The sequence below is a fragment of the Vulpes vulpes genome, chromosome 2, assembly GCF_048418805.1.
Source record: "Vulpes vulpes isolate BD-2025 chromosome 2, VulVul3, whole genome shotgun sequence".
Lineage (NCBI taxonomy): Eukaryota > Metazoa > Chordata > Mammalia > Carnivora > Canidae > Vulpes > Vulpes vulpes.
In genome coordinates, this window is record NC_132781.1 from 23,093,646 (window position 1) to 23,117,697 (window position 24,052).

Sequence of the window (24,052 nt, forward strand, 5' to 3'; positions counted from 1 at the left end):
TTTTGGAGAGAGAGATGTTGCCAGCTTGGAGTAGGATGGGGTGAGATGGAGACAACTAGACAGATTTAAGAGCCAGGGAGCAAGTGAATTAATAGGCTTTGGAGATGTGTTAGGAGGAGGGGGGCATGGATGGAAGAAAGGGAGTGACTCCCAGGTTTCTGGCCTGCATGGAGATGCCATCCACTAAAAGCAAAGAAGAAAAGGAAATCTACTGGAGACGGTATGGGGGAGACTTGCAATTTGGATGGGGGCCCATTGGATTTGGGATGTCTCTGAGTCCTCTGAGAGGTGCCGTGAGCAGGCGGATGCATCTGGAGCTCAGAAGGGAGGTATAGGCTGGCTCAGGGGTGTTTGGCAGGGATAGATAGAGCCTCTTCCCCCTTGCCCCCCCCCCTACAGATCCCTATGTCTGTCTTGGAAATCAGCTCCTCCCAGCACCCCGTCAAAGCAGGACTATCAGACGCCTTCATGATTCTCAACCCATCCCCGGATGTACCAGGTGAGTCCCCAGGGATCCAGCAGAGCTCTCAAAGGGAGCTCAAAGACTGAGCTCCAACTGACCCAGGCTGTGGGTGGGTGGGGATTGGCAATGGAGGGGGTGGATGGAGGGCATAGAGCTGAGCAGGAACCAAGGGAAGTTGGAGCATAATGAGTTCTAATAGTTTTTCATTAAAGCCGAGGAACCATTTTCCCCCCAATGAAATCACCAGTGGAAAGTGCTGCTCTGTTGGATGGGGAGGGGAGCCACTCAGCACCCAGTCCATTTAGAAAGCCTCCAAAGACACCAAATTAGGATTTTTGAGGGCTCCCAGAACACAACCATAATTACATCCCCATCCCAGGTGATAGGAGCATCACAGGGGGCTTCAGGGAAAGGAAGCCAGTCTGAGCCACATAGTTAACTGTCCTTCAGCAGATCAGATCTCTCTAGCCTCAGTTGCTTCTTCTAAAGTGGAGGTATAGCTGGAATGGTGCTTTTTCCTTCCTGGTCCTTCTCCAGTTCTGATATTTTGGAGGGTCACAGCTCTTTCTCTCCTGCTTCCAACCTGCTGCTCACCCCCACCGGAGTCTTGGCTTCACATTTCTGGGGAAGGCCCTGCAGGCATGCCATCCACTGTTTTTAGAGCCCTGGCTCAGATACTTTTGAACCTGACCTCTTCTGCTGTGCTGTGTATGCAGTAGTCCTCTGCCTACTGGGGGATGGGACTGGGGGATATTCTGAACTCCACTCTGGCCATGCCAGGCTGGATGAGAGGATGTGTGCGGAGTCACCAAGTGCTTTCCTATAGAGAGGCAAGGCCCCACCATTCTGGGAACTCTAGGGCTTCCAGGCAAAGGAACTTTCTTACATCTGTTGGTTGAATTCAATCAGCACATGTGTTCTGAGTTCCTACTTTGCACTATGCTTTCTTTTCTTTTTTAAGATTTTATTTATTTGAGAGAGAGAGAGCAAGTGCACGTGCGTGAGTGGGGTGAGCGACAGAGGGAGACTCAGACTCCCTGCTGAGTAGGGAGCCAGATGCCGGGCTCGATCGTGGGACTGCGGGATCATGAGCTAAGTTGAAGGCGTTGCGTAATGGACTGAGCCACTCAGGCGCCCCTATACACTATATTCTGGGTGCTACTGAGATACAATGAAGAAGTCATGGAGGGATTCATCATCTGAGCGGAGCCTCTGTCCTTAACAGAACTCTGAGAGAAAGGACCAGGGCTCACGTTATAAGCCTTTATCCAGCACACTTCCATCAGTACAGTGTTAGGGGCTTGGCTCTGGAATTGGAAGCGTGGAGTGGAGTCCAAACTCTCCATAAGCATCTGACTTCTGGCAAGTCACTTATCCTCTAAGTTCATTTCTTCATCTGTAGTTGGGGATATAAGTGGTCCTTGCCTTCTACAGTTACTGTGAAGATGAACTCAATGATGTGCATGAAGTGTTTGGTCCAATGTCTGGCACATCGAGTCTGAGTCCTGTACTAGAATCTTACTATGTTAGTCTTCAGCACACGACGATGCAGTGTTTTTTTTTTTTTTTTGACGATGCAGTGTTTTATAATCCAGCAAGACATCTGGTACAGTAGCAAACAGTGTAGAAATAGGGGCATGTGATATCCTGATACTGGTGTGTCATAGGTCAGATGCCAGGACCACAATACTTTCATGTGATTTTTGTAGCTAGTGAGGAAGAAATCACATGCTGTAGTAGCAGTTTCCCAAACTTCATCCATGTGCACATCATCTTTGAGATTTTTGCCATTAACATGAATTACTCTCCTGCTACATATGAATGCTCTTCTTTATCCTAATCTATAAAATGATATTTTTACACAAATAAATGTGCCTGGCCTAAAACTCAAAAGATACAAAAGTTTGTATTGAAACAGTTAGGTTTGGGGGGGCAATGGGTAAAAAAAAGAAAAGAAAAAAAAGAAAAGAAAAGAAAAGAAAAATTAGTTTTCTCTCCCATACCTGACCCCTGTCCTCAGTTTCCCTCCTTGGAGGCAACCTGGCTACCAGGTTATTTCTAGAGCTATAAGCATACATTTGGATATTTAACGCAAATGCTGGCATAGGATGCCACTGTTCTGCACTTGAACGAAGTATATCCTGCCCATCTTTCCATATCAGCCCATATTTGATTCTTTTTAATGGCTACTAGATAGTCTGTCGCACAAATGTACCTTAATTTTTTTTTTAGATTTTGTTTATTTGTTCATAGAGACAGAGAGAGAGAGGCAGAGACACAGGCAGAGAGAGAAGCAGGCTCCATACAGGGAGCCCAATGTGGGACTCCATCCCGGGTCTCCAGGATCACGCCCTGAACTGAAGGCGGCGCCAAACTGCTAAGCCACCGGGGCTGCCCCAGATGTACCTTAATTTAACCAAACCCCTGAACATAGGCTTTACAGCTGTTTTCCATTTTACTACAACAAATAATGCTGCAGTGACTATTCTTGCAAGGAGCTATTTTTATGCACCGTTGTATTTCCGCAAGATAAATTCCCACCACTCCACCTGCCCCTCCCTGACCTTCATGAACACTTTGTGCTCTGGCAAGACCCTGATCCATTGCTCTACAGACAGCATCTGCTCTTAACTGGCTGGTTAAGGCCTGTACTGAGCCGGCTGCTACATAGTCTCAATCTCTCTGATTGTATTAGTTAGCTATTGCTACATAACAAAGTATCCTGAAACTTAGCAGCTTAAAACAGCAAACATAGGGGCACCTGGATGGCTCAGTCAGTTAAACATCTGCCTGCAGCTCAGGTCATGATTTCAGGGTCCTGGGATCGCGCCGGCATCGGGCTCCCTGCTCAGTGGGGAGTCTGCTTCTCCCTCTGCCCCTCCCCTCACTCATGCTTGCACGTGCACAAGCACTCTCTTTTTCTGAAATAAATAAATAAAACCTTTAAAAAAACAAAACAGCAAACATATTATCAGCCCAGAGTTTCGCCCAGAGTTTCTGTGGATCAGGAAGCAAAGCACAGGTCCCCTGGTTCAGGATCTTGCCCAGGCTGCTCTCAAGGTGCTTGCCAGGTTATGGTCATCTCAACCACTGACTGGGGTGGGGGTGTGCTTCCAAGAGCTCTCACGTGGGTGTTGGCAGGAGTCACTTCCTTGCAGAGGCCCCACCTCAGTTCCTTCCATGTGGACCTCCTCATAAGGACAGCTCGTAACACTGCCCCTGGCTCCCACCAGAGCAGGCAAGCAGGACAGCAGTAGAGGGTGGGCAAGACAGAGGTCAGTCGTTTTGTAACCTAATTTTAGAAGTGCCATCCCATCGTGTTTGTCATATTCTACTGGTTAGAAGCGAATCACTAGGTGCAGCCCACACTCAAGACTGGATTCCACAGCGTGTCAATACCTTGGAGGTGGGGTCACTGGGGACCATTTTAGAGGCTTGATTACCACACTGATTATGATCCCATCCCCAGGCTCTGAGCTTTACAGTATCTTCCTTGGTCATCCTCCTAACACTGCAAGTGAAGTCTTTACTTTCTAAATGAGGACACAGAGGCTCAAAGGCTTGTGAAGTGTGACTTACTTGTGATCACACAGCTCTGAGACAGAACTCAAACCCAGATCTTCTGGTTTTTTTAAACCTGGGGTTGACCATTGAGATTTTCTAAATCTAACCTGCCCCATTCCAGTTGGAGGGGTGAATCCTTTCCTCTTCAGCTCCCCAAACACCCACAGCCCTGTGTGACACATCCCAGGCTGTTCTGAGTGGCCAAGTCCCCCCGCCCAGGTGGATTATTGAGCCCTGTGGCGGTCTCATTGGTGCCTCTCTCACAGGGTTTTGCGGCCTGGCGGAGTCTCAGGAAATGTGTGTTGGATCCAGCTGCGGTACAAGGGTGAATTAGAGGAAGCCAGATCCCCCAGGGACTGTCTGCATATGAGGTTTCTCTATGATTCTGGAATAAAAGGCTGTTTTAGAGCCAGCCAGGGAGATGTGGGGAGGCGGGAAGAAGGGCAGGGGAGGAAGCAAAGCCCACCTGCAATAACAGGAGGGCAGTCCCTCCTGCTCCGTGAAGCAGGGCTCTGTTGTGGGAGCTGCTGGATTCAGGACTCCAGGTGCTGTTTGCTGAGGTGTTGGCTCTGCCTGCCAGGGAACGCCAGCATCTGACCCCCAGACATAGCCCCGCAGCTCCCAGTCTCTCATCTCCTTCCTCCTACCCCCATGTCTTCTTGTCATTGTAAGATCTGATCATGTCATTCTCTGGCTCCTTGTTGCCTGCAGCATGAAGTCAAAATCCTTTGTGTGGCTTTCAAGGTCCTGTGCAGCTGGCACAGCCTATCCACTCTCTGTCCACCACTCTCTATCTGGGCATTGCTGGCCTGCATGCCCTGTTCCTCAGACCATGCCAAGGGCTGTCCACATATCTATGACATGGTTCTTGTATGAAATGGCACTTTCAGCCGTTTTGACACTTGATAAAATTTTAATCCATTAGTCTAGCTCAGATGTTGTCTCCTCTATGCAGCAGAACTCATGGTTTCCTTGGGCACCTTCCCCCAGCTGGTCGTGAGAGCTCCTTGGGGGCTCACCATGGCCCCAGCACTGAGCTCAGTGCCTGAAAAAGAGCAGGTGGTCAAAAAATGAGTAATAGTGCAAGAGTGGGTGCCACTGGACCTTGACTTCTGCTCTCTGGTGATCACCAAGTGAGAATAGGGGCCTGATGCTGCTTGAGGTGGAGGGAATACTTTGGTAATTAATTGCATCTCTCTTTGTCAGAGGTTTTTAAGCCTGGCTCCTGGCATAGACTTTAAGAAGAGTATTGGAGTGTGGGTGGAGCATATTCATATGCATGCATTTTTCTAGGACAGCATCCATGGCCTTCATTGGGTTTTTAAATGGGCCACCACCTCTGCTTTGGGGAGTGATGGATTTTATGTGGCTGGGAGGTCAGATTCCTCTGGGTCTTCTATTCAACCCACAAGTAGGGTATTGGTTTGGATTAGATTGAGCTGCAAATAACAGGAAATCCCAAATAACTATGGCTTAAATGAGACACAAATTCAGAGGCAGCTCTTTGGTCTGCAGCTCCTATTATTACCAAGATATTCCCATTGTCCAAGCCTCTCTGGGACACTGCCACCAGAATGGATGGTATCATTGTCTCTGTACCCAAGCTCCTCTCTGCCTGGAATGCTAGGAGAAGTGCAGGTTGGTTTCCCACTATTCCAGAATCCCTGAGCTACTGAACCCAGTCTGGTCTGCGGGACTGTGTCTTTCCCCAGGCTCCAAACATTTTCTTCCCATCCTTGTCGAAAGGTAGGGGGAATTCATCACAGTCTCTCTCTTGGGATTGAGAGAAGGAGATGCTGCAAACAGCCAGAGTTTTCCTTGTTATTATTTCCTTACATAAACTGTTACACCAGCTTTGCAGCAGAGCATCTGCAGAGCATGCCTGATGCAGAGAAAAGATCTATGTGCAATTAGCAGCAGCTTTTTGCAGAGGCAGGCAAAACACACGAGGGTAGCTTATACACTCTTTATTTGGCCATAGGGCCCCCAAAAGTCAATATAATTTCCTTTATTCATTTGTTTAAGAAACTCTTTCTTGGGGACACCTGGGTGGCTCAGCAGTTGAGCATCTGCCTTCAGCTCAGGGTGTGATCCTGGGATCCCAGAATTGAGTCCCACATCAGGCTCCTCACAGGGAGCCTGCTTCTCCCTCTATGTCTCTGCCTCTCATTCTGTATCTCTCATGAATAAATAAAATCTAAAAAAAACAAAAAAACAAAAAAACGAAGTCTTTCTTGGGATACCTGGATGGCTCAGTTGATTAAGCATTTGCCTTTGGCTCAAGTCATGATCCTGGGCTCCTGGAAAGGAGCCCCATGTTGCTCCCTACTTAGTAGGGAGCCTGCTTCTCCTTCTCTCCTGCTTGTGCTCTCTCTTGCTATCTCTCTCTCTCTCTCTCTCTCTCTCTCTCTAATAAATAAATCAAATCTTTTAAAAATCCTCCTTCTTTCATGGACAATATAAAAGCAATTTTAGTGTGGCCAATGTCAAAACTGACAGAGGTTCTGAATCAGTGAAACCAGTTAATGAGTATTTAATTTCTCAGGGCTTCAGACTGTGGCCTGCCCCTTGGGGTACAGGACCCTCATTGTGCCCACTTCTGAGGTCCCCTGCTGGGGCTCAACTTATGATTATTGAATGAATAGTCAAATGAGCAAAGAAAGACATGAACGAGAAAATTGAAAACTTATCCTGAAACTACTATCTTATATTTTTTTTATACCATAACCACCCATTTTGGAGGGCAGTTTGTGGTAGGGCTCATCAGTCTGATTTCTTCTGACCAATCCAACTCTTCCCCACTGATGTCTGGTTTTGAAACAAAATGGGACATGCAAACCTCTCTTTTGAGCTGTTAACATTTCTTGTTTGGGCATCAGGGCTTTCTGTGTCTGGACCTTAGTATTTCTGAATCTTTGACAAATGGAGGCAGAGATCAAAACAGAATGTCTCAAGATGCCAGAAATGTGGCTTTGGGGCAGCCTCTGTCTTGGTTCCGGAGGGATCTGTTGGTCATGCAGATGGACGTCATCATCCTTGGGTGAGCCCCAGATGTTGGCGAGATAATCCAAAAGCAAATAACTCCGGCAGGGATATGAAGAGTTCTGTTTATAGAGAAATAAAAATATTGCCAAAGCTGTACACTTAAACAAATACAAGTTGGCAGTTGAAGTGAGCAAATATTTTTAATCAGAGGTCTATTTCCGCACACCCACCCTCATCCTCCTTCCAACTATAGTCTTCTCCTCTGCCCTGAGGTAGGGAGATGATGGTCTTTGGAGTGCATCTGGCCCTGTCAGGCTGCATTATCACTTGAATTACACCCCCAACTCCAGTTCCCCAGCCCAGGTGGTGGGGAGGCCCATCACTAGATTCTGGTGTGAGGTTTGCTGGGAGTCTCGCCTTCTCTGGCTGCTCCTCATGTTTCTCCATCCCTGAAATCAGCCTCCTTGACAAATTCATGTCTCCATTCATGCCCAACCCTGACTCCACTTGTCCCTCGCATTTCACTTTCTTTCCAATCCCAGGAGTAAGCTCTTCTCTACCTCCTTGCAGGTGGAGAAATCTGGAAAGCTGGTTCTCCCCTACTTTGAGCTCTAAGGTAGAAAAGGGCATGTCTGACTGCAGAGCCCATTGGGGGCTGACCTTTTGAGAAAGACCATAGTCTGGTGGGCTGAGGCAGAAGGGTGTTCTAGCTTTAGGCTGTAGGCTAAAGCTATAATAAGTTGCTGAGGTTTTGTGACTATCTACAAAACACTCCTTCATTCAGTCATTCCTTGAGGTCCTGTTATATGCAGGGCCTGGTGCTAGGGGCTGGGAGATGGACACAGATAACTTGCAGGCTCCACCCTGGAGGAGCTCACAGCCTGGTAGGGTAGGTGGCCAGCAAAGTCAATATTGATGGAGTGGTGTAACAGGTGATGCTAGACATCCTGCAAGAGGCTGTGAAGCTCAGAGGAAAGGCCACTAACTGAGCCCAAGGAGGGTGGAGAAGCCTTTAACAAGGGTGTGTCCCTTGAGCAGGGTCTTGAAGGAGGAAGCAGAGAAAGGATGAAAGGTTTACATAGACTCTAGACCCCATGGTCTTAGGCCCCTTGGAAGACCTGGAATTTCACTTTATTTTCTTACTCTTACATTGTAGTGCTAAAAAGGGTAATTTTTCAGAAAGAGGGATGGCCCTTGAGGGTGACAGGTGGGACAGAGCTGTTGAAGGCTGCCCAGGTATCCTCTATCTACATGTCCCACATTCCCTAGGCTCACTCAAAGCCCAGGCCACCTTCCCATAGCAGTTGGTGTCACATAGGGAGGGGCCTGCAGTGCATACGGGCCTTTGTTTGGATTAGAAATGGAGCAGATGAATTGCAGAAGGGTGACCTTCCTCACCCCAATCTCTTCCAGACCCCACTCCTGCTTGGCCACAGGCCTTTCTTATACCAAAAAAAAAAAAAAAAGTGTGTGTGTGTGTGTGTGTGTGTGTGTACAGGGCTCTGTGAACCTCATTCCTTCAGCTTTTGATGGAGGAGTCTCTCCTCCCTAGGACCTTGGTAATCCTGTAGACATTGGGCAGTGACTGATATTTATGAGGCTTGCCTCTCAGCCCCTTCCTTTTCAGACTTAGGGTTGCTTAGGAAAAAAATAAGCACACAATTACCGGCATTTGGTTTAATTATTTGTTTTGACAGAAACATTGTAAATATTTCTCTTCTACCCTTTTAGAAACACAAATACAGTAGTCCCCCACCCCCACTCTGATCCATGGGGACACGTTCCATGACCCCCAATGGATGCCTGAAACCATGGGTAGTACTGAAGCTTATATATACTATGTTTCTTCCCATACAGACATACCTATGATAAAATTTAATTTATAAAGTAGGCACAGTAAGAGATTAACAATAACTAGCAATAAAACAAAGCAATAATAAAATCATAACAACATAATATAATAAAAGTTAAGTGAGTGCAGTCTCTCTCTCTCAAAATATCTTATTGTACCATACTCACCCTTCTTTTGTGCTGATGTGAGATGATAAAATGCCTACATGAGGAGATGGAGGGAGGTGAGTGGCGTGGTTGACCATGGGTCACAAACCAGGAAAGTGAAGTCGTGGATATAGAGTACTACTGTAAGGAAACCGGGAAGAAATACGGTGTGCCAGGGACCCTTGTGCAGTCACAAGACTAGAGTGACCACGTCTCTTCCCAATGCTGTGTTCAGTGACTCCAAATTGGTAGCTTGAGATCAGCGCAGGAAGTATTTACAGCATGGAAATCAGCAAATTCCACAGTCAGGACTCATTCATTGCATAGAATGTTTCTAGGACATTCTGTGTTTGAGAATGTTTCAGGGGCTGACACTTCCATCATGCACACAGGAACTTTTTAACACCAGACCAACTGGGGTTCAATCTTGGGTTAATAGGAGGCATTGATTCCAAGATTGGGGATAAATAAATGATAGAAATGTAGATGAGATGTTCTTTTAAGCAGATTCTTCATTCAGGAGGAGGGCTGGGGGATGGGGCACCCAGCTATTGCACACGATGCCTTCCCTTTCACAACTGGGCCTGAAGAGTTCTGCTGGCACCCTGGGGAAGCTTCTTCCAAACCATCTTCAGCTGAGAGAGAGTTATGTCCTTACTACTCTGGGCTTCCTGTAACAAAAACCCAACTAAAACTAGCTTAAGTGAAAAAAGTGATATGAAGTAGCCCAAAGAATCAAAGGAAGAACTGATAGCTAGGGAGACAGGGACCAGGGCAGGTCCTGGGACACCAGAGCCTGGAAAGCCACCAGTATGTCCTACTTCATGAGGCTCGCGTATGAGCTTGGACCTATGGCCATCCATGGACTTGGAGCTTGCATTTTTCTCAGCTTCGTTACTAGGAAGCAAAGGACCTTTTGGTTACAGTTTGAAAAGTCCCAGGGAAGGTCTCTGATTGGTCCAGCTTACATCAGATGCGCAGCCCTGGACCAATCACTGGGTAGCCAGGGAAGCAGGGTCATGGAGGAAGATGGTAGCTCCAGTGCAGATCACTTGTAGGAGTGGGCTAGGGGCGGTTCCCCCAAAGGGAATGCTGTTTCCAAAAGGAAGATGGGGTACTGGGCAGGCCAAGCACTACATGACCCCTTCTCCTTGTAGGGAAATTCATTCACAAAGCTCAACGGCTGGCTGCCAGCCTTCCAGAGCCTAAAGAAACCAACCCTAAGTCCTAGTTCTTGGGTGGGTGTGGGGGTGCAGTGGGAAATATCAAAGCATCTCAGACTGTCATTTTAGAAGTCTTTTCATCGATAATACACTTTTTTCCTCCCAAGTGTGTTGGAACAGGGGTTTCTGTCTTTCCACATCACAGAAGAGAAACTGGGGCCCTAAGATTGGGAGCAGAACTCAAATCAGAACTCAGATCTCTTGAAACTGATGTCTTGTAGGGAGTTCCTGCAGGGACTGAGGAAGAACAGAAGCCCAGCCCCAGGCTCTGAACCTCGCTCTGGCTTCCACCTAGGAAGGAAAAGGTTCTCCAAGTTCAGCCTGTGCATCTGCAGACATTTGCGGAGCATTTGCTGTGGGTCAGGTTCAAGACCAGATGCTCATAGCCTAATGGCCCTACCACCCAGATAGACCTTCACGACCACACATATGGGGAGTGCAGTGGGAGCAGGGTTCCTGGCCTAAGAAGAGGAAGGAGCTGACTAAGGAAGGCTGCTCAGAGGAAGTGGCCCTGAGCTGGATCAGGAAGCATAAGCTAGACAAGGAGAGAAGGGGTAGAAGAACATTATGGGCCAAGGGAACAGCATGTGCAAAGGCAGAGAGCCACGCAGAAGCATGAGAGCTCCTACGCCCTGACCCCAGGAGTAGCCAGGCCTCTGTGTTGAGTAGTTTAACCTGTTTACAATACAGAGCTCTCTCTCAGGGTCAACTCGTGTCCTCTTGACTCCCTTCAGCTTCAAGATCATTGTCCCAGGTTGATGAGTTTACTTCCCACCCTCAGTACTGCATATTGACTCCCCCATCCATTCGTTGCAATCTCTTGCCCACCTGTCAGGCTCCAGGTACAAGCCTCGGAGGCCTCTGGCTGTGAGATGCTCCTGACGACAGGCTCTGCCTCTGTTTCAGAATCTCGGCGAAGGACCATCTTCGAATACCACCGTGTGGAGCTGGACCCCAGCAAGGTCACCAGCACATCAGCCGTGGAGTTCACCCCACTGCCAAGTGAGTAGAGTGTGCTCCCACCGAGGGAGGGCATTCCACTGTCCTGGAACGAGCTTCATAGTCAAACAATCTGGATTCCATTCCCTGGCCCACAACTGACCCCCGTGTGGGTACGGCCACCTAATTTCTCTGGGCTGCCATTTCTTATTTGTTACATGAGCCTTACACCACTTCCCTCCCAGAGCTGTGGTAAGAGTCAGAACCACAGTAGGTAGAGTTGAGGACATTAATGGCAACTCTGCCACTAACTGGCATGTCCAGAGGTGTGGTTTGTACTTGACATGTGACAGCTATTGTTACTAACACACAATTAAAACCCAAGATAAATGTACCTCTGAAAATTTTTAGACTGAGCCCCCAGGAAAGATAATCCAGGAACTGAATGATCTGGTCCTTACATTTTTTGGCTACATTTTCCTTAGATGAAGAGTAATGCCAGAGTCCAGAGGCAGGAGGGAATAAGGCAATTTAGCCAGCAGTCCTCCAAGAACCATGGTTCTGGCCCTCTGCCCCACATCTCCCCCCCACTCACCTATAGTTTAGGGCACACCATGGCCGAGGCCCCAGCTGCTGCCCTGGACCCCACAGGATCGGATTTGGATGCTATTCGAGATGTGGTCAGGGCAGCTGGGGAGAGCGAGGGAAAGGAGAACAACACTCCTGTTCTTGCATTTTTATTTTCTTATTATTTTTTAAAGTTTATTTATTTATTTAAGTAGTCTCTATGCCCAACTTGGGACTCAGACTCATGACCCTGAGATCAAGAGCCACATGCTGTCCAGACTGAGCCAGCCAGGTGTACCCTGTTCTTGCATTTTTATTTTTTAAAAGATTTTATGCATTTATTCATGAGAGGCAGAGAGAGGCAGAGACATAGGCAGAGGGAGAGGCAGGCTCCCTTCAGGTATTTTCCCAGGGCACTCCATGCGGCACTCCATTCCAGAGACCCCTTCTCCTTGCCTTCTGGGGTATTTCTTGCTTTGCCTTCCCTTCTTCTTCCCTGGATGTTCTGGAAGCAGGGTGGGTGGAGAAAGAAGAAGGGGAGGAGGAAAGTTCTTGAACACTAGGTCTGTCTCAGCAGAACTCAGCAGGTGTCTTCCCCTGGGAAAGAGGAAGGACACACACACCATGGGGTCACACAACTAGGACCCCCTGCTGGTCACAGCCCCATCCCTACCCCAGCTGTCCTCTTTCTATGCAGAAGAGACCCCGGCCTGAGAAGCAGGGGTTCCTCAAGGACTGCTAAGGGCAAACCTCAAGTTCTAGAACTTGAATAAACTGCACTTAGGAGCAAGGACATCCAAGGGCAGGGTAGCTGCCTGGGCGGAAGTGAAGCGTCGTGGGAATCATTTCTGGGACACTGTCTGTACATTTTAGCCACTTCCCACCCCTCCAGTGAATTTTGTGAGCATTTAATAGCACTCAGGACATCTGAAATTCAGATGAGAAATAAAGGTCAGTGGGTTGTACTCATACCCCACCGAGGCTCCCAGGCTTTTTTCTCAGGGCCAGTTTGCCTAGAGCCTTTTTAAGGAGCCTCCAGAGCCACTGGGAATGAGCAGGCTGTGGGCTCCCATGTGGTTGCCTATGTGGGTACAGTAGATGGGGCAGGGTCAGCGCTATGGGACCTATGCAGGGTCAAAGCTATGATTTGAACCCCTGGAACGCCGGTTAACTTGGACCTGAGAAAACTCTGCATCTCCCCCACCCCCATGCAGGATTTCTCCCTTACCTTTGGGTAGGGCAGGACTTAGCCAGATTCTTCCAGAGATATGGAGGGTCTTTCTCCAAGCCATTGCACTCTGTGGCTGATTCCTCCTGGTCACTCTTCTGGAAGACACATGAAGAGGTGGCACAGGCTCAGGGTGGGCGCTGGGGCAGGGAAGCCCCCACTGGGACCTCAAGGCTAAGAGCTCAGCGTTTTGGCTCCCGCAGACCTCAGTTCAAACCCAGACCTGCCACCCCTAGCTCCCTGACTCTCTAAGTCTTCTCAGTTCCGTCTCCTGTAAAACAGGGCTATCAAAACTGCCAATCCATCAATTCTATAAACATTTGTAAACTGCCTACCATGTGCCGGGTGCTGTTCTAGGTGCCCTGGATACAGCAGCACACAAAACAGCTGGAGAGCTCTTCTTCTACTGAAAGGACACAGTGCCACCTACAGCCAGTCCCTCCCACAGTGACTGAAGGTGACGCTGTGCCCACAGCAGCTTTTCTCCCACTCACCCAGGGCTGGTTCCCAGCTGCCATCTTGTTGGGGGTCCATGGAATGCAAACTGGCTCCCTAATCAATGGATTGCAGTCCTAGCCCAGAAAGACTCACACAGTGAAGAAATGGGTGTGACAAGTATTGAAAGTGGCTATTTTTTCTGAGTTAGTTGTCACTTCTTGCTGTTGTCATTGTGTTCTACTCTGTTCAGCTGCTCATCACATGAGCCCTTGTGCTGCACACAGTTCCTCTGGGTGAGGGCCTGGCTCTCCTTGTAATAAAACACACAGGCTCTGTGGCAGCTGCTGGTTCTCTTCAGTGGGTGGCGCTCAATTGCAAGTGAACAAGGCTTAAAATCCAGCCCCCCTACCTCCTGCCCCCTTGGCCCTCTCTGCTCCTGTGCTTGGCTGGTGCCAGAGAAGTCCGTGCACCCTCTAGCAGCCCGCTCCCACTAACTCCTCTGCTCTCCAGCCCTGCTCCAGGCCAGGCCCCAGCTGTGTCTCCTCCTCATGCCTATGCTCCACAGCTTGTCCACTCTGCCCAGCCCATTAGCATTATGGCTGCTGTTGGGAACATGGCTAGAACATGCTCCTCCTGAACCTCTATGTTCAACGTCTTTTCTGCTTGGAATTCTCCTCTTCCAGGCTTGCTTCTTCCCTTTTCTCAATCTCTGCCCAAATGACTTCTCCTCAGAGGCCTTCGCCAACCTCCCCAAATAGAACATACCTCCATGGCCATCCTGCCTCCCCATCCTGTGGCACTTTTTTCACAGCCCACTGCCAGAAACCCTAGTCTAGATTCTGTTGTCTGTGTGTTGTTGGCCATCTCCTGTGCTAGACTGCAGAATCCATGCAGACAGCTGGTCTGTCTGTCTTTCCCTGTTCATCCGTGCATCTCCAGCAGCTGGGACAGTGTCTGCCTGTGGCAGGCACTCAATAAATATTTGTTGAAAGAATGAATCGGCGGGTGCCTGGGTGGCTCAGTTGGATAAGGGTCCCACTCTTCATTTCAGCTCAGGTCATGATCTCTGGGTCTAGGGATTGAGCCCCTGTTGGGGCTCTGCACTCAGCAGGGAGTCTGCTTGAGGATTCTCTCTCTCTTTCTCCCCCAGCCCCTCCCTAAGCTCGCACTCTCTTTCTCTCTCTCTCTCTCTCTCTGAAATAAATAAATCTTTTTTAAAAAAGAGGAAGGATGAATGAATGCATGCATGAATGAATGAGTGGATGAATACCTGGTAGGTACACTGTAGAGAACGAGTAAGATCACAGTCAATCACTAGCAGCACTTACTGGGCTCAGCATATGGCCCGCACTGTCACAGACCCTCTCCAGTGTTACCTCATTTCATCCTCACTGCACGTGTACCAAGCAGAGAGCATCAGGATCCCTGTTTTATAAATGAGGAACTGAGACACAGTGAGGTTCGGGAACTCCCCAAGTGACATGTGAAACCAAGTGAGCAGAGAGATCCACATGGTCCCCCACCCCCCATCCCAGGGTAGGTCACTTCCAAGAGGAGAGGGAGAAGAAAGGAATGGAATTATGAATGCCTGGTTTACCCCCACAAACAGCAGTGCTCAGGCTTCCCTGGGAGGAGGTGAGTGAGGAGGTGAGTGAAGAGGAAGAGACAGGCCAGGGGAGGATTTCTGGCGCCAATCCCCCCAACATGGGCCAAATGTGAGGGAATGGGGGTGCTCCCAGCTAGCACTGGTTGGGGCGGGGGCAAACCAGAACATCTTAAACATCCTTTTCTATGATTATAGCCAACAAAAGCATATTAAAACATTAAACTTGCTAGAAGACTAGCTCTTACTTGTTTCTACCACAAGAGGAAATAATACTCATGTGAGGTAGCAGCCTGGTAGCTAACCCTACAATGGCAATCATATTGCATTATAAAGGTATCAAATCAGTGTGTCATACACCCTTAACGTACACGATGTTTATGTCACACGTATCTCAAGACAAAGAATCCTTTTACCCCTGTAATTGCAGGCAACAGCCCAGCAGAATAACTTCCCAAACTAGGTGAGATCCCTTGGTCCATGCTTCGAGGCCCCTGGAAGTTTCCTGCACAAGCCTCATCACAATGATAATTATGTAGTTCTGTCGGTTTGATGATCTGTTTGGTGTCTGTCTGCCCCTAGGACTGTAAGGCCCAAGAAAGCAGGTACCGGGACTCACTGCGCAATCCTCAGCACCAGCTCAGGGCCCGACCACCCGGTTATGGAAGGAGGAAGGAGGACAGGGGAGGAGGGAGAAAAAGATGGAAGAATCAGGGCTGGACTCAAGTGAGGGTGGCGTTAATGACCACAAGGGTCCCTGCTACACAAAGACTTCATAGCTCTGTAAGGGCCCAGCATTTGGGAGAATTGTGCCTTTCAGAGGTCCATGGAGGTCCATGGGGGAGGGTGTGCTGCTGAGGGACAACCACCTTCTCTCTTGCAGCCTGCCTGCAGCATCGGAGCTGTGACGCCTGTGTGTCCTCGGACCTGACCTTCAACTGCAGCTGGTGCCATGTCCTGCAGAGGTGTGTGCCCAGGCTGAGCCTTTGGTTCCCACCAGTGGGCTGTGGGGGAGGGACAGAGGGAGGCCCCGCCCCCTCCCCCCATGCCTCAGGCCTCGCTGCCAACATGAGAGTCTCTCTAGCTAGTCTGCTGTGCCCCCGAGGACTAGAATGTCACAGGAGTGAATTTTTCCCTGAGGCCTGTGACCAATCAAGGGGACTATGCTACAGGGTCCCAGTTTCTAAGTTTCTGGAAGACCATTGAGAGATCCCATCTACTGCAGCTTCTCCTCACATGCTGGAAGGGTTGGTTCATCCCTCGGCACCACTTCTCGAAGAATGGTCCATAGCTGGGAGGATCCCAGGATCACTGGGTCTCGTGTTAAATATGCAGATTCCTGGGGCCCACCCCAGACCCCCAGTATCAGGATCTCTGGGAGGGGAGCCCAGGAGCCTGCATTTCAACATGGCGCCTCATCTGCAAACCAGTGTGAGACCTGCCAGCTCCAGAGTCCCATTGCCATTGGAGGAGAGCCCCGTGACCCTCATACATCACCTTAAGATCTTTGTCAGGCTGTAATGGGATTTCCTGAAAACCGGGGGTATGGAAATTGTGGGCATCTGTGGAAGGTTAGGGCAGGCCACAAAGCTGTGTTAGCTTGGTTCTGGAAACAGGGAAAATTCTGGATGAGATTTGGGTTCAAGGATAAAGTCCTTAAATCCAACTCATCTTTCACTCCTTGTTCTGAAATCATTTCCTTACAGATTAGACTCACAATTTGAGCCCTGTTCATCCATCCAAGATAAATAGCTGGGGGGGGGGGGGGACATTTCTGTGGGGACTAGAGCTCTCATGAGAGTGGGAAGCCCTATGAACTCCGAGAGCCTACAAGGGCAATCTTGCAAATTGCAAATTACAGAGTCTCCGCATTCCTTGCAGCTGTGGTGCATCTGTCAGCGTTTCCTTCGCTGCTTTCAAATATCCCGGTGCCGAAATAGAAGCTTCTGCCTTCACAGGCGGCCTGCCCAGCACAGGACACAGCCCAGGCCAGGAGGAGAGGGGCTCCTGAGTGTTCTTCCCACCAGCTGTGCTCTTATTCACTCTCCTGGGGCCTTAGTTTATTTTCCCTGTAAAATGGGCTGTGGGTATGTGACCTGGGGAAAGATGGGTGAGGAATATGCCATCATTTTAATTTCTCAACCTACCAAAGAGTATTTTTGCAAAGTGTCCAAGGCCCTGTGCACAAAAGGCATGGAGCCTCAGAGAGAATACCTAGGGTAGAACCCACGTTGTTTCTTCCTGGAGCGCAGCTTTGCAGCGTGGTCCTTCTAATGCACTCTCAAGTTTCCGAGCCACTGTCTCAGCATGGAGAGATAGCCCAGATGACCTCAGATGAGCCCTGGGATCCTGGGGCTGGCTGCCACCACATGACTCAGCGTCCAACCAGAGCTGAGCCATGAGAACTTTAAAATGGGTCAGATGAAAGCAGAACCCTCACACTGACACATCCCTGTTTAAAACATACGCCCAAAGCCAGAGACCATGACAGTTTAATGAGGGAGGGAGAGGGCAAGGGGTGGGGGAGGGCAAGGCCTTGAGTGTGGACATTGCCTTTGCTGTGGTCATGTCAGCTCTGGGACAGAGAAGCTCCAGCAGGGAGCAAGTGAGTTTGATGTGGGGCTGAAATCCTGTCCCCCAGTGCCCATGGGCCTGGGCTCACCCTAGCACGGCCCTCTCTTTGCCAGCTCTCTGGAGCCTCGGCACCAACTGAGAGCTGCCCCAGGTCCCTAAAGAGCCAGTGGGCAGGGCTGATGCTGAGGGGCTGGCCACCGGGGTGTCTCCCACCAACAGCTGCTTGCAATCACCCTGTGGGTTCTCAGCTTCCCCTTCCTTGCCACCCACTCACTCTGCCTTCCGCAGCCTCCCAGAGCTTCCCCTCCTTACCCAGAGGCTGGATCTGGTTTAGACAATTTCACTTACCATAATGGTATCTTCCTTTCATCCCACATTGCACCCCCAGCCCCAACCCCAAGGGCCCACTCCGGAGTCTCAGCATGGCCTTAACTCTAGGATTTGGCCGAGGGAATGAAGGCCCTAGTCTTTGCTTTACAGCATCACCGTGAGGGTCCCATGATATAGTACAGGAGTAGCATATGGCTGGGGCAGCACCTGGCATTCAGGAGGCGCTCAATAGAGGCCATGTCTCATGCCTTTCTCTGCATCTGGGTTGGTTGGCTCAGGGCTTAGAATGTGATGCTCTTAGACCTATATCAAAGACTCAGTCCTTGAAAGAAGCAGTTAGTTTGGCTTGAAAAGAAACTTTAGTTTCCAGCCCCCAGTAGACCCCCTAATCCTCTGTGCTCCAAAGTAGTGGGCACAAAGGACCGGGGGGTGTCAGGGGAGGAAGATGGCTTAGTTCAGCTGTCCCAGCTGCAGGAGAAGCATCTCAGACCCTGAGGAGGCATCTTCAGAAGGAAACACTGACAGTGCTCAGAAATCCTCCGCCTCACCAGGTCTCCGGCAGATGGGTGGGCGGTTGCTGGTGAAGAAAATTAGCCATGAATCCTTTCTCAGCACTGGTGGCTCATGATATTATCCTTCCCATGCAGATGTCCCAGAGCTTAAGTAGGGCTTAGTGGATTCCCTTGGCACCAGAGTGAAGAATGGAAATTCGAGCATGGAGAACATTCTCTGGTTCATTCTCATACCCCCACCCCTTCCCTAGGGAAGTTCTTGGCATCTTCCAGCCCAGAGGAGCTGCACAGTGTCCTTTCCTGGGATGCTGGCCAGCCAGGTTTTCATCTCTCCTAGCCTCTGGCAAGACCCTCATTTCTGCCCTTTAATGATCACACAAGGAGGTATGGGCTAAATCTGCAGATGTCCACCTTCAGCCCAGCCTCTGCTTGTCAAGTTTAGGTCTCTCCCCCAAGAAAGACGAGGATTATCTGTGAATAAGCGAGACTTTCCCCAGAAGACATTTGTGTGAATTCCCTGGATTCTCAGCAGTTTCATAGCAGCCTAGAGCCAAGAGGATCTTAAAGTTCATTTGAGGTTGTGCAGTCCTTCTAGCTCCCTATACACGCATCTGGACAGATGTGGCCCTGGTCCTGGGGAGGTGGGTGGGGGGAGAGTGGAGATGCCACAGACAGCCTCCCTTCCTTCTGAGGAGTATTTGGGGAAGGGGGCCTGGCTTGCGGTCCCAGAGCTGCCTGGTGCTGAGGAGGGCACCTGCCCAGTGGTCTTGATCACTGCAGCCCTGGGAGATCGGCCCCCTCCTTGCCATCATCATAGGAGAGCTGTTAATGAACTGGGGTGGGGGGGGGCAGAGTGGAATGAAGGGGAGGGCTTCTCTGTCAGTCCATCACACTTCTTACCTTTTGGTCCCCTTGCAGATGCTCCAGTGGTTTTGACCGCTACCGCCAGGAGTGGCTGGCCTACGGCTGTGCCCAGGAGGTAAGAAGCTTCAGTGAGTCCAGCTGTGGGGAACAGATAGGGCTGCCAGCAGGCCCCTCCCCCAGTAGCTCTTCCCAAGACATCTTTGGCTCTTGGCGAAATTCTCCTCTCCATCTGGGACTTGTTTCTCAGACTGCTCTGAGCCAGTTAGATCAGACTTAGGAGATTTTAGAGGGTTCTCTGGGTTCCTAAGAAAAACACTTCTGGTGACTTGGTCTTGGGCAGGCAGCTCTCTGGGAGTGCTTTTGGTGCTTGCAGAGGTACGTTGGGCATGGTGTTGGCCACAGCTGGATCCTCTGGGAGGCTGGTGACATTTCGGAGCAGCTGCCCTGGCTCCAGCCCTCAGGCTTTTCAGGGAGACAGGTTTTCCTGGGAGTGAGGAGGATTGTTCCAGGCACCTCCTCCCATTTAGAATCCCATACAGGTTCCTTCTCATTGATGGAGTCTTCTAGAATGCTCAATATTTTGATTCTGGGTGGGGAGCATCCTATTCTTCTTACACCTTGTACCATCAAAGACAGGTCCATTCACCCATGCGTCCTTTCCCCCTCCCTCCCTTCTTGCCATAGGAGCACGTTGGTATGCCCAGCACTTCACTGCATGCTGCCCTACACCTGCTCTGATTTAATCCGAACAGCCCCAGGAGTTGGGGGCCAGTGCCCTCCCCACCTCCCACCCCACCCCCTGCACCCCTGCTCAGAGCAGGAAAACTGGAGCAGAGAAAGATTTAATGACTTGACCTGCCTCTCACAACTGGTGGGATATGAAAGTTTCAAAACCTAAGCCCCCAGACCCCACACTGTGCGCTCAGCACTGCCGTTATTAGTAAGGCTGGATGAGCTTTCTCTGGCCCGAATAGAAATCTTGTCTAGCAGCCCACTTCTGACATTGGCTGTGGCGGATGTACGGATTTGCTTTATTTGTTTAAGATTGGCATCTCGGCTCCTTCCTCGAGGAAGGATTCGAAGCAGCTGACAGATAAATTGCCTTGGAAGATAAGACGTTTTCAGGATAAAGTGGAAAGCTCAGATGCACTCAGGGCCTCACCTCGGTTCATTTGCCACACTTGAACCATGCACTGGAATCTTAAGTTTTCTGGCACCTGAGGGATGGAGGTGCTCCTTCCATCCTCCCGTTTGAGGGCTATTTTGTGTGTAGCCTGCCTGCCGGTGAGGGGCTGCAGGGCTGGGTCTCTTTTGCAGGCGGAGGGCAGGACATGTGAGGACTTCCAGGACGAGGGCCACGACTCAGCCTCCCCCAACAGCTCCTTCAGTCCATTTGACGGCGACCTCACCACCACCTCCTCCTCCTTCTTCATCGATAGCCTCACCACTGAAGGTGAGGCCAGAGCTTGGGTGGGAGCAGCAAGGGAGAGTAGACATGGGGCAGGGCTACCACCCTGGAGCATCACAGCTGCCTGGACAGGGATTCTCTCAGGGAACAGGAATTGCCTCGATTTTCACAGATGAGGGACCAGGGGCCTGGAGAGCTGGAGTCACTTGCTAGTGAGAGGCAGGGCTGGGTTTGGAACAAGTGGACTCCATACCCAGACTCCAGCCAGAGTGCTGGCCCACGGCAGGACTGTGGGATGGGATTCACCGTGGCAAGGGGAAAGCTAACATCCCAGCCCAGGGCCAGCTGTTCTTTGTAGGCCACCTCAAGTAATCGTAATAGCAGTCCTCACAGAGCCTGTGAGGTCTTATCAGCCCTGTAGCAGGTATGAACTCAGTCCATACTCAGATGTGAGCCAAAGCTTGCCTGGTCTGTCTGTCCGTCTTTCTTTCTTTCTCTTTCTTTTTAAAAAAGATTTTATTTATTTATTCATGAGAGATAGCGAGAGAGAGGCAGAGGCAGAAGCAGGCTCTCCATGGGAACCCAATGTGGGACTCGATCCCAGGACCCCAGGATCACAACCTGAGCCAAAGGCAGATGCTCAACCACTGAGCCACTCAGGTATCCCAAGGCAAATGTTTTAAAATATTATTCAGCCCATCAGAGATATATGGAAATGGGGCAAAGTCAGTTATTTGGGGTTACCTGAAAAATAAGTGGTGGAATATTCTTTCCATGGTGCCTCCTACCTTTCTCACTGCAGCCAAGAGAACTGGAGAACCAGACCTATGGGTCTGGCCAGGGGGAAGTCCTAGAGGAGGGAGCAAATGATAGGCGAGCTGACATTTTGAGGGTCCTGACCATGTGCCAGGTAGGGCGCTAACATTATGCAGGCATCAGCACTCACTTGGTCCTTCTAACAATCCTCATGCTGATGCTGTCATACCTCATTTTATAGAGGAGCCACTATGGTTCAGGGAGGTCAGTAACTTGCCCAGGGTCACACTGCCAGGAAAAGGTGGAATCAGGTCTCACCTGGCTTAAAAACAGCGATCTTGCCCCTTGACTGCTTTTCTTGGTGCTGAAAAATTTTTTTAAAGGTCTTTGTGGATCCGGGGGACTGGAAAAAATAGTGAAGGGGTGAAATGCAAGGCAGATGGGGTAGCTTCCATTATTCTGATATTGTCCAGGATTAACAAGGAGCAGGATACGGTGCAGGTATTGAGAGCATATATTCTCAAATGAATTAAAGGAAAAAGGAAAAAGAAGAGACAGGAAGTTGGTAATCCAGCCCAGGAGTTAAAGGCTATCTCACATGGTCTATCTTGGGGTACAGGGAGATGTGAACGAAAGGGATACAGCCAAAAGTGACCCTCCTTGCCAGGGCAGAGCCAGAGAGCAGAGGAGTTAGTGGGAGCGGGCTGCTAGAGGGTACACGGACTCCTCTGGCACCAGCCAAGCACAGGAGCAGAGAGGGCCAAGGGGGCAGGAGGTAGGGGGGCTGGATTTTAAACCTTGTTCACTTGCAATTGAGCACCACCCACTGAAGAGAACCAGCGTGATCTCTGGGTGGCAGCAGCTGCCACAGAGCCTGTGTGTTTTATTACAAGGAGAACCAGGCCCTCACCCAGAAGAACTGTGTGCAGCACAAGGGCTCATGTGATGAGCAGCTGAACAGAGTAGAACACAATGACAATAGCAAGAAGTGACAACTAACTCAGAAAAAATAGCCACTCTTTCAGTACCTGTCACACCCATTTCTTCACTGTGTGAGTCTTTCTGGGCTATGACTGCAATCCATTGATTAGGGAGCCAGTTTGCATTCCATGGACCCCCAACAAGATGGCAGCTGGGAACCAGCCCTGGGTGAGTGGGAGAAAAGCTGCTGTGGGCACAGCGTCACCTTCAGTCACTGTGGGAGGGACTGGCTGTAGGTGGCACTAAGTCTTTTTGTCTGCCAGTGGTAGATGTGGACTGGGGCTATGGTGGATTTTCAGTGGTCTAGATTTGGAACAGATGGATTTGAATCACTTAATTTTCCCAATGATGCTGAGGGTGATGTTGGCCAGTTTGATTAGCCAGTTCATTATTTTCATCTTGCAGTAACAAAATAGACTCAGAGTTGTTTTTAGTCCCTGTTTGTTGAAATTCCAAAAGAAAACGTCTTTCTGTTATAAGTCTACAACTTCGTTTCATTTTACTTTGGCTTTTGAGAGGTGCTTTTTACATTGGATTTTAAAATAATTATTTAGTAATTAAATTTTGCTTTACATGGTTCCAAAGTAAAATCTATAGAAGCAGATATATTCAAAGAAGTCTACTTTCTAATTTTCTTCCCTCCACCTGGTTCTCTTTCCCCTAGAGGGGGACTTTTTTTTTTTTTTTTTTTTTTTTTTTTTAGTTCCAATGGGCTTTTACTGAGGTAAATTAACAAAAACCAAGATTTTATCAGCCATCTTTTCTGAGCCTTATAAACTCAGCAGAGACTCTGGTCCACACACAGGTACATACAATACAGCTCATTACAATGAAAACAGAGTCCCCCCGGAACATTTGCCAATTAGCAGAAAGCCAATTCTCCCCTTTCCCCAAATGTTTTCAAAATTTTGAATCCCCACTGTTCACTTCTCAGGGGGAATTGGTCCCTTGTGGCTAGGAACACTGGAATTCTATCCTGTTTTTACTGAACAAAAAATATATTTCTTCGAGGTTTTTTTTTTTTTTTTAAGCTTTTATCTATTTACTTGAGAGACAGAGAGAGCACAGTGGAGGGAGGGGCAGAGGGAGAAGGAGAAGCAGACTCCCCACTGAGCAAGGAACACACAGGGCTCCATCTCAAGATCTCGGACCTGAGTGGAAACCAAGAGTTAGACATTTAACAGACTGAGCCACCCAGGCTCCCCTCAGGGGTGGGACTTTTGAAGAAGGAATAGTAAAGGAGAGGAAGGGCATCCCCTCCAGGAGGAACAGTTTATTCAATGGCTCAGAGGTCTGAGAGGTCTCCAAGTTCTGGGGAGCCTTGGGCAGCTTCGTTATGGCCACTGCCATGGTGTTGAGTCATGGAGAAGAACAAGAGGAAAGAAGACTGGGAACAAATTGTGAAGAGCCTTGAACATCTGTGAGCAAAAGGGAAGCCAGAAAAAAGCCTTTTTTTTTAAAAAAAATTATTTTAATTTATTTGAAAGTGAGAGAGAGCATGAGAAGAGTGAGGGGGCAAAGGGAGAAGCATAAGGAATCATGCTTCCAGAACCCTGGAATCATGACCTGAGCCAAAGGCAGACACTTAACCAACTGAGCCACCCAGGTGCCCCGAGTAA

At 49.4% G+C, this 24,052-nt stretch overlaps 1 protein-coding gene and 1 long non-coding RNA gene across 3 annotated transcripts in view; one reads left to right on the forward strand and one right to left on the reverse strand.

Moving 5' to 3' along the window:
- Nucleotides 1-24,052, forward strand: part of PLXDC1 (plexin domain containing 1) — a 60,865-nt gene that overhangs the window by 30,232 nt on the left and 6,581 nt on the right. Inside the window, exons 7-11 of the mRNA XM_025995787.2 lie at nucleotides 400-499; nucleotides 11,140-11,235; nucleotides 15,892-15,973; nucleotides 19,343-19,403; nucleotides 20,606-20,741. Coding sequence (XP_025851572.2) covers nucleotides 400-499; nucleotides 11,140-11,235; nucleotides 15,892-15,973; nucleotides 19,343-19,403; nucleotides 20,606-20,741 — 475 coding nt within the window. The remainder of the gene's footprint in view (nucleotides 1-399; nucleotides 500-11,139; nucleotides 11,236-15,891; nucleotides 15,974-19,342; nucleotides 19,404-20,605; nucleotides 20,742-24,052) is intronic.
- Nucleotides 12,021-13,365, reverse strand: LOC140597763 (uncharacterized). Of its 2 annotated transcripts, none has more exons than XR_011999693.1 (3): nucleotides 13,303-13,365; nucleotides 12,968-13,065; nucleotides 12,021-12,244 (listed from the first exon to the last, which is right to left on the reverse strand). It is a non-coding gene; the product is annotated as an uncharacterized lncRNA (long non-coding RNA). The 2 variants fall into 2 exon arrangements; XR_011999692.1 differs by having other exon boundaries at nucleotides 12,199-12,336.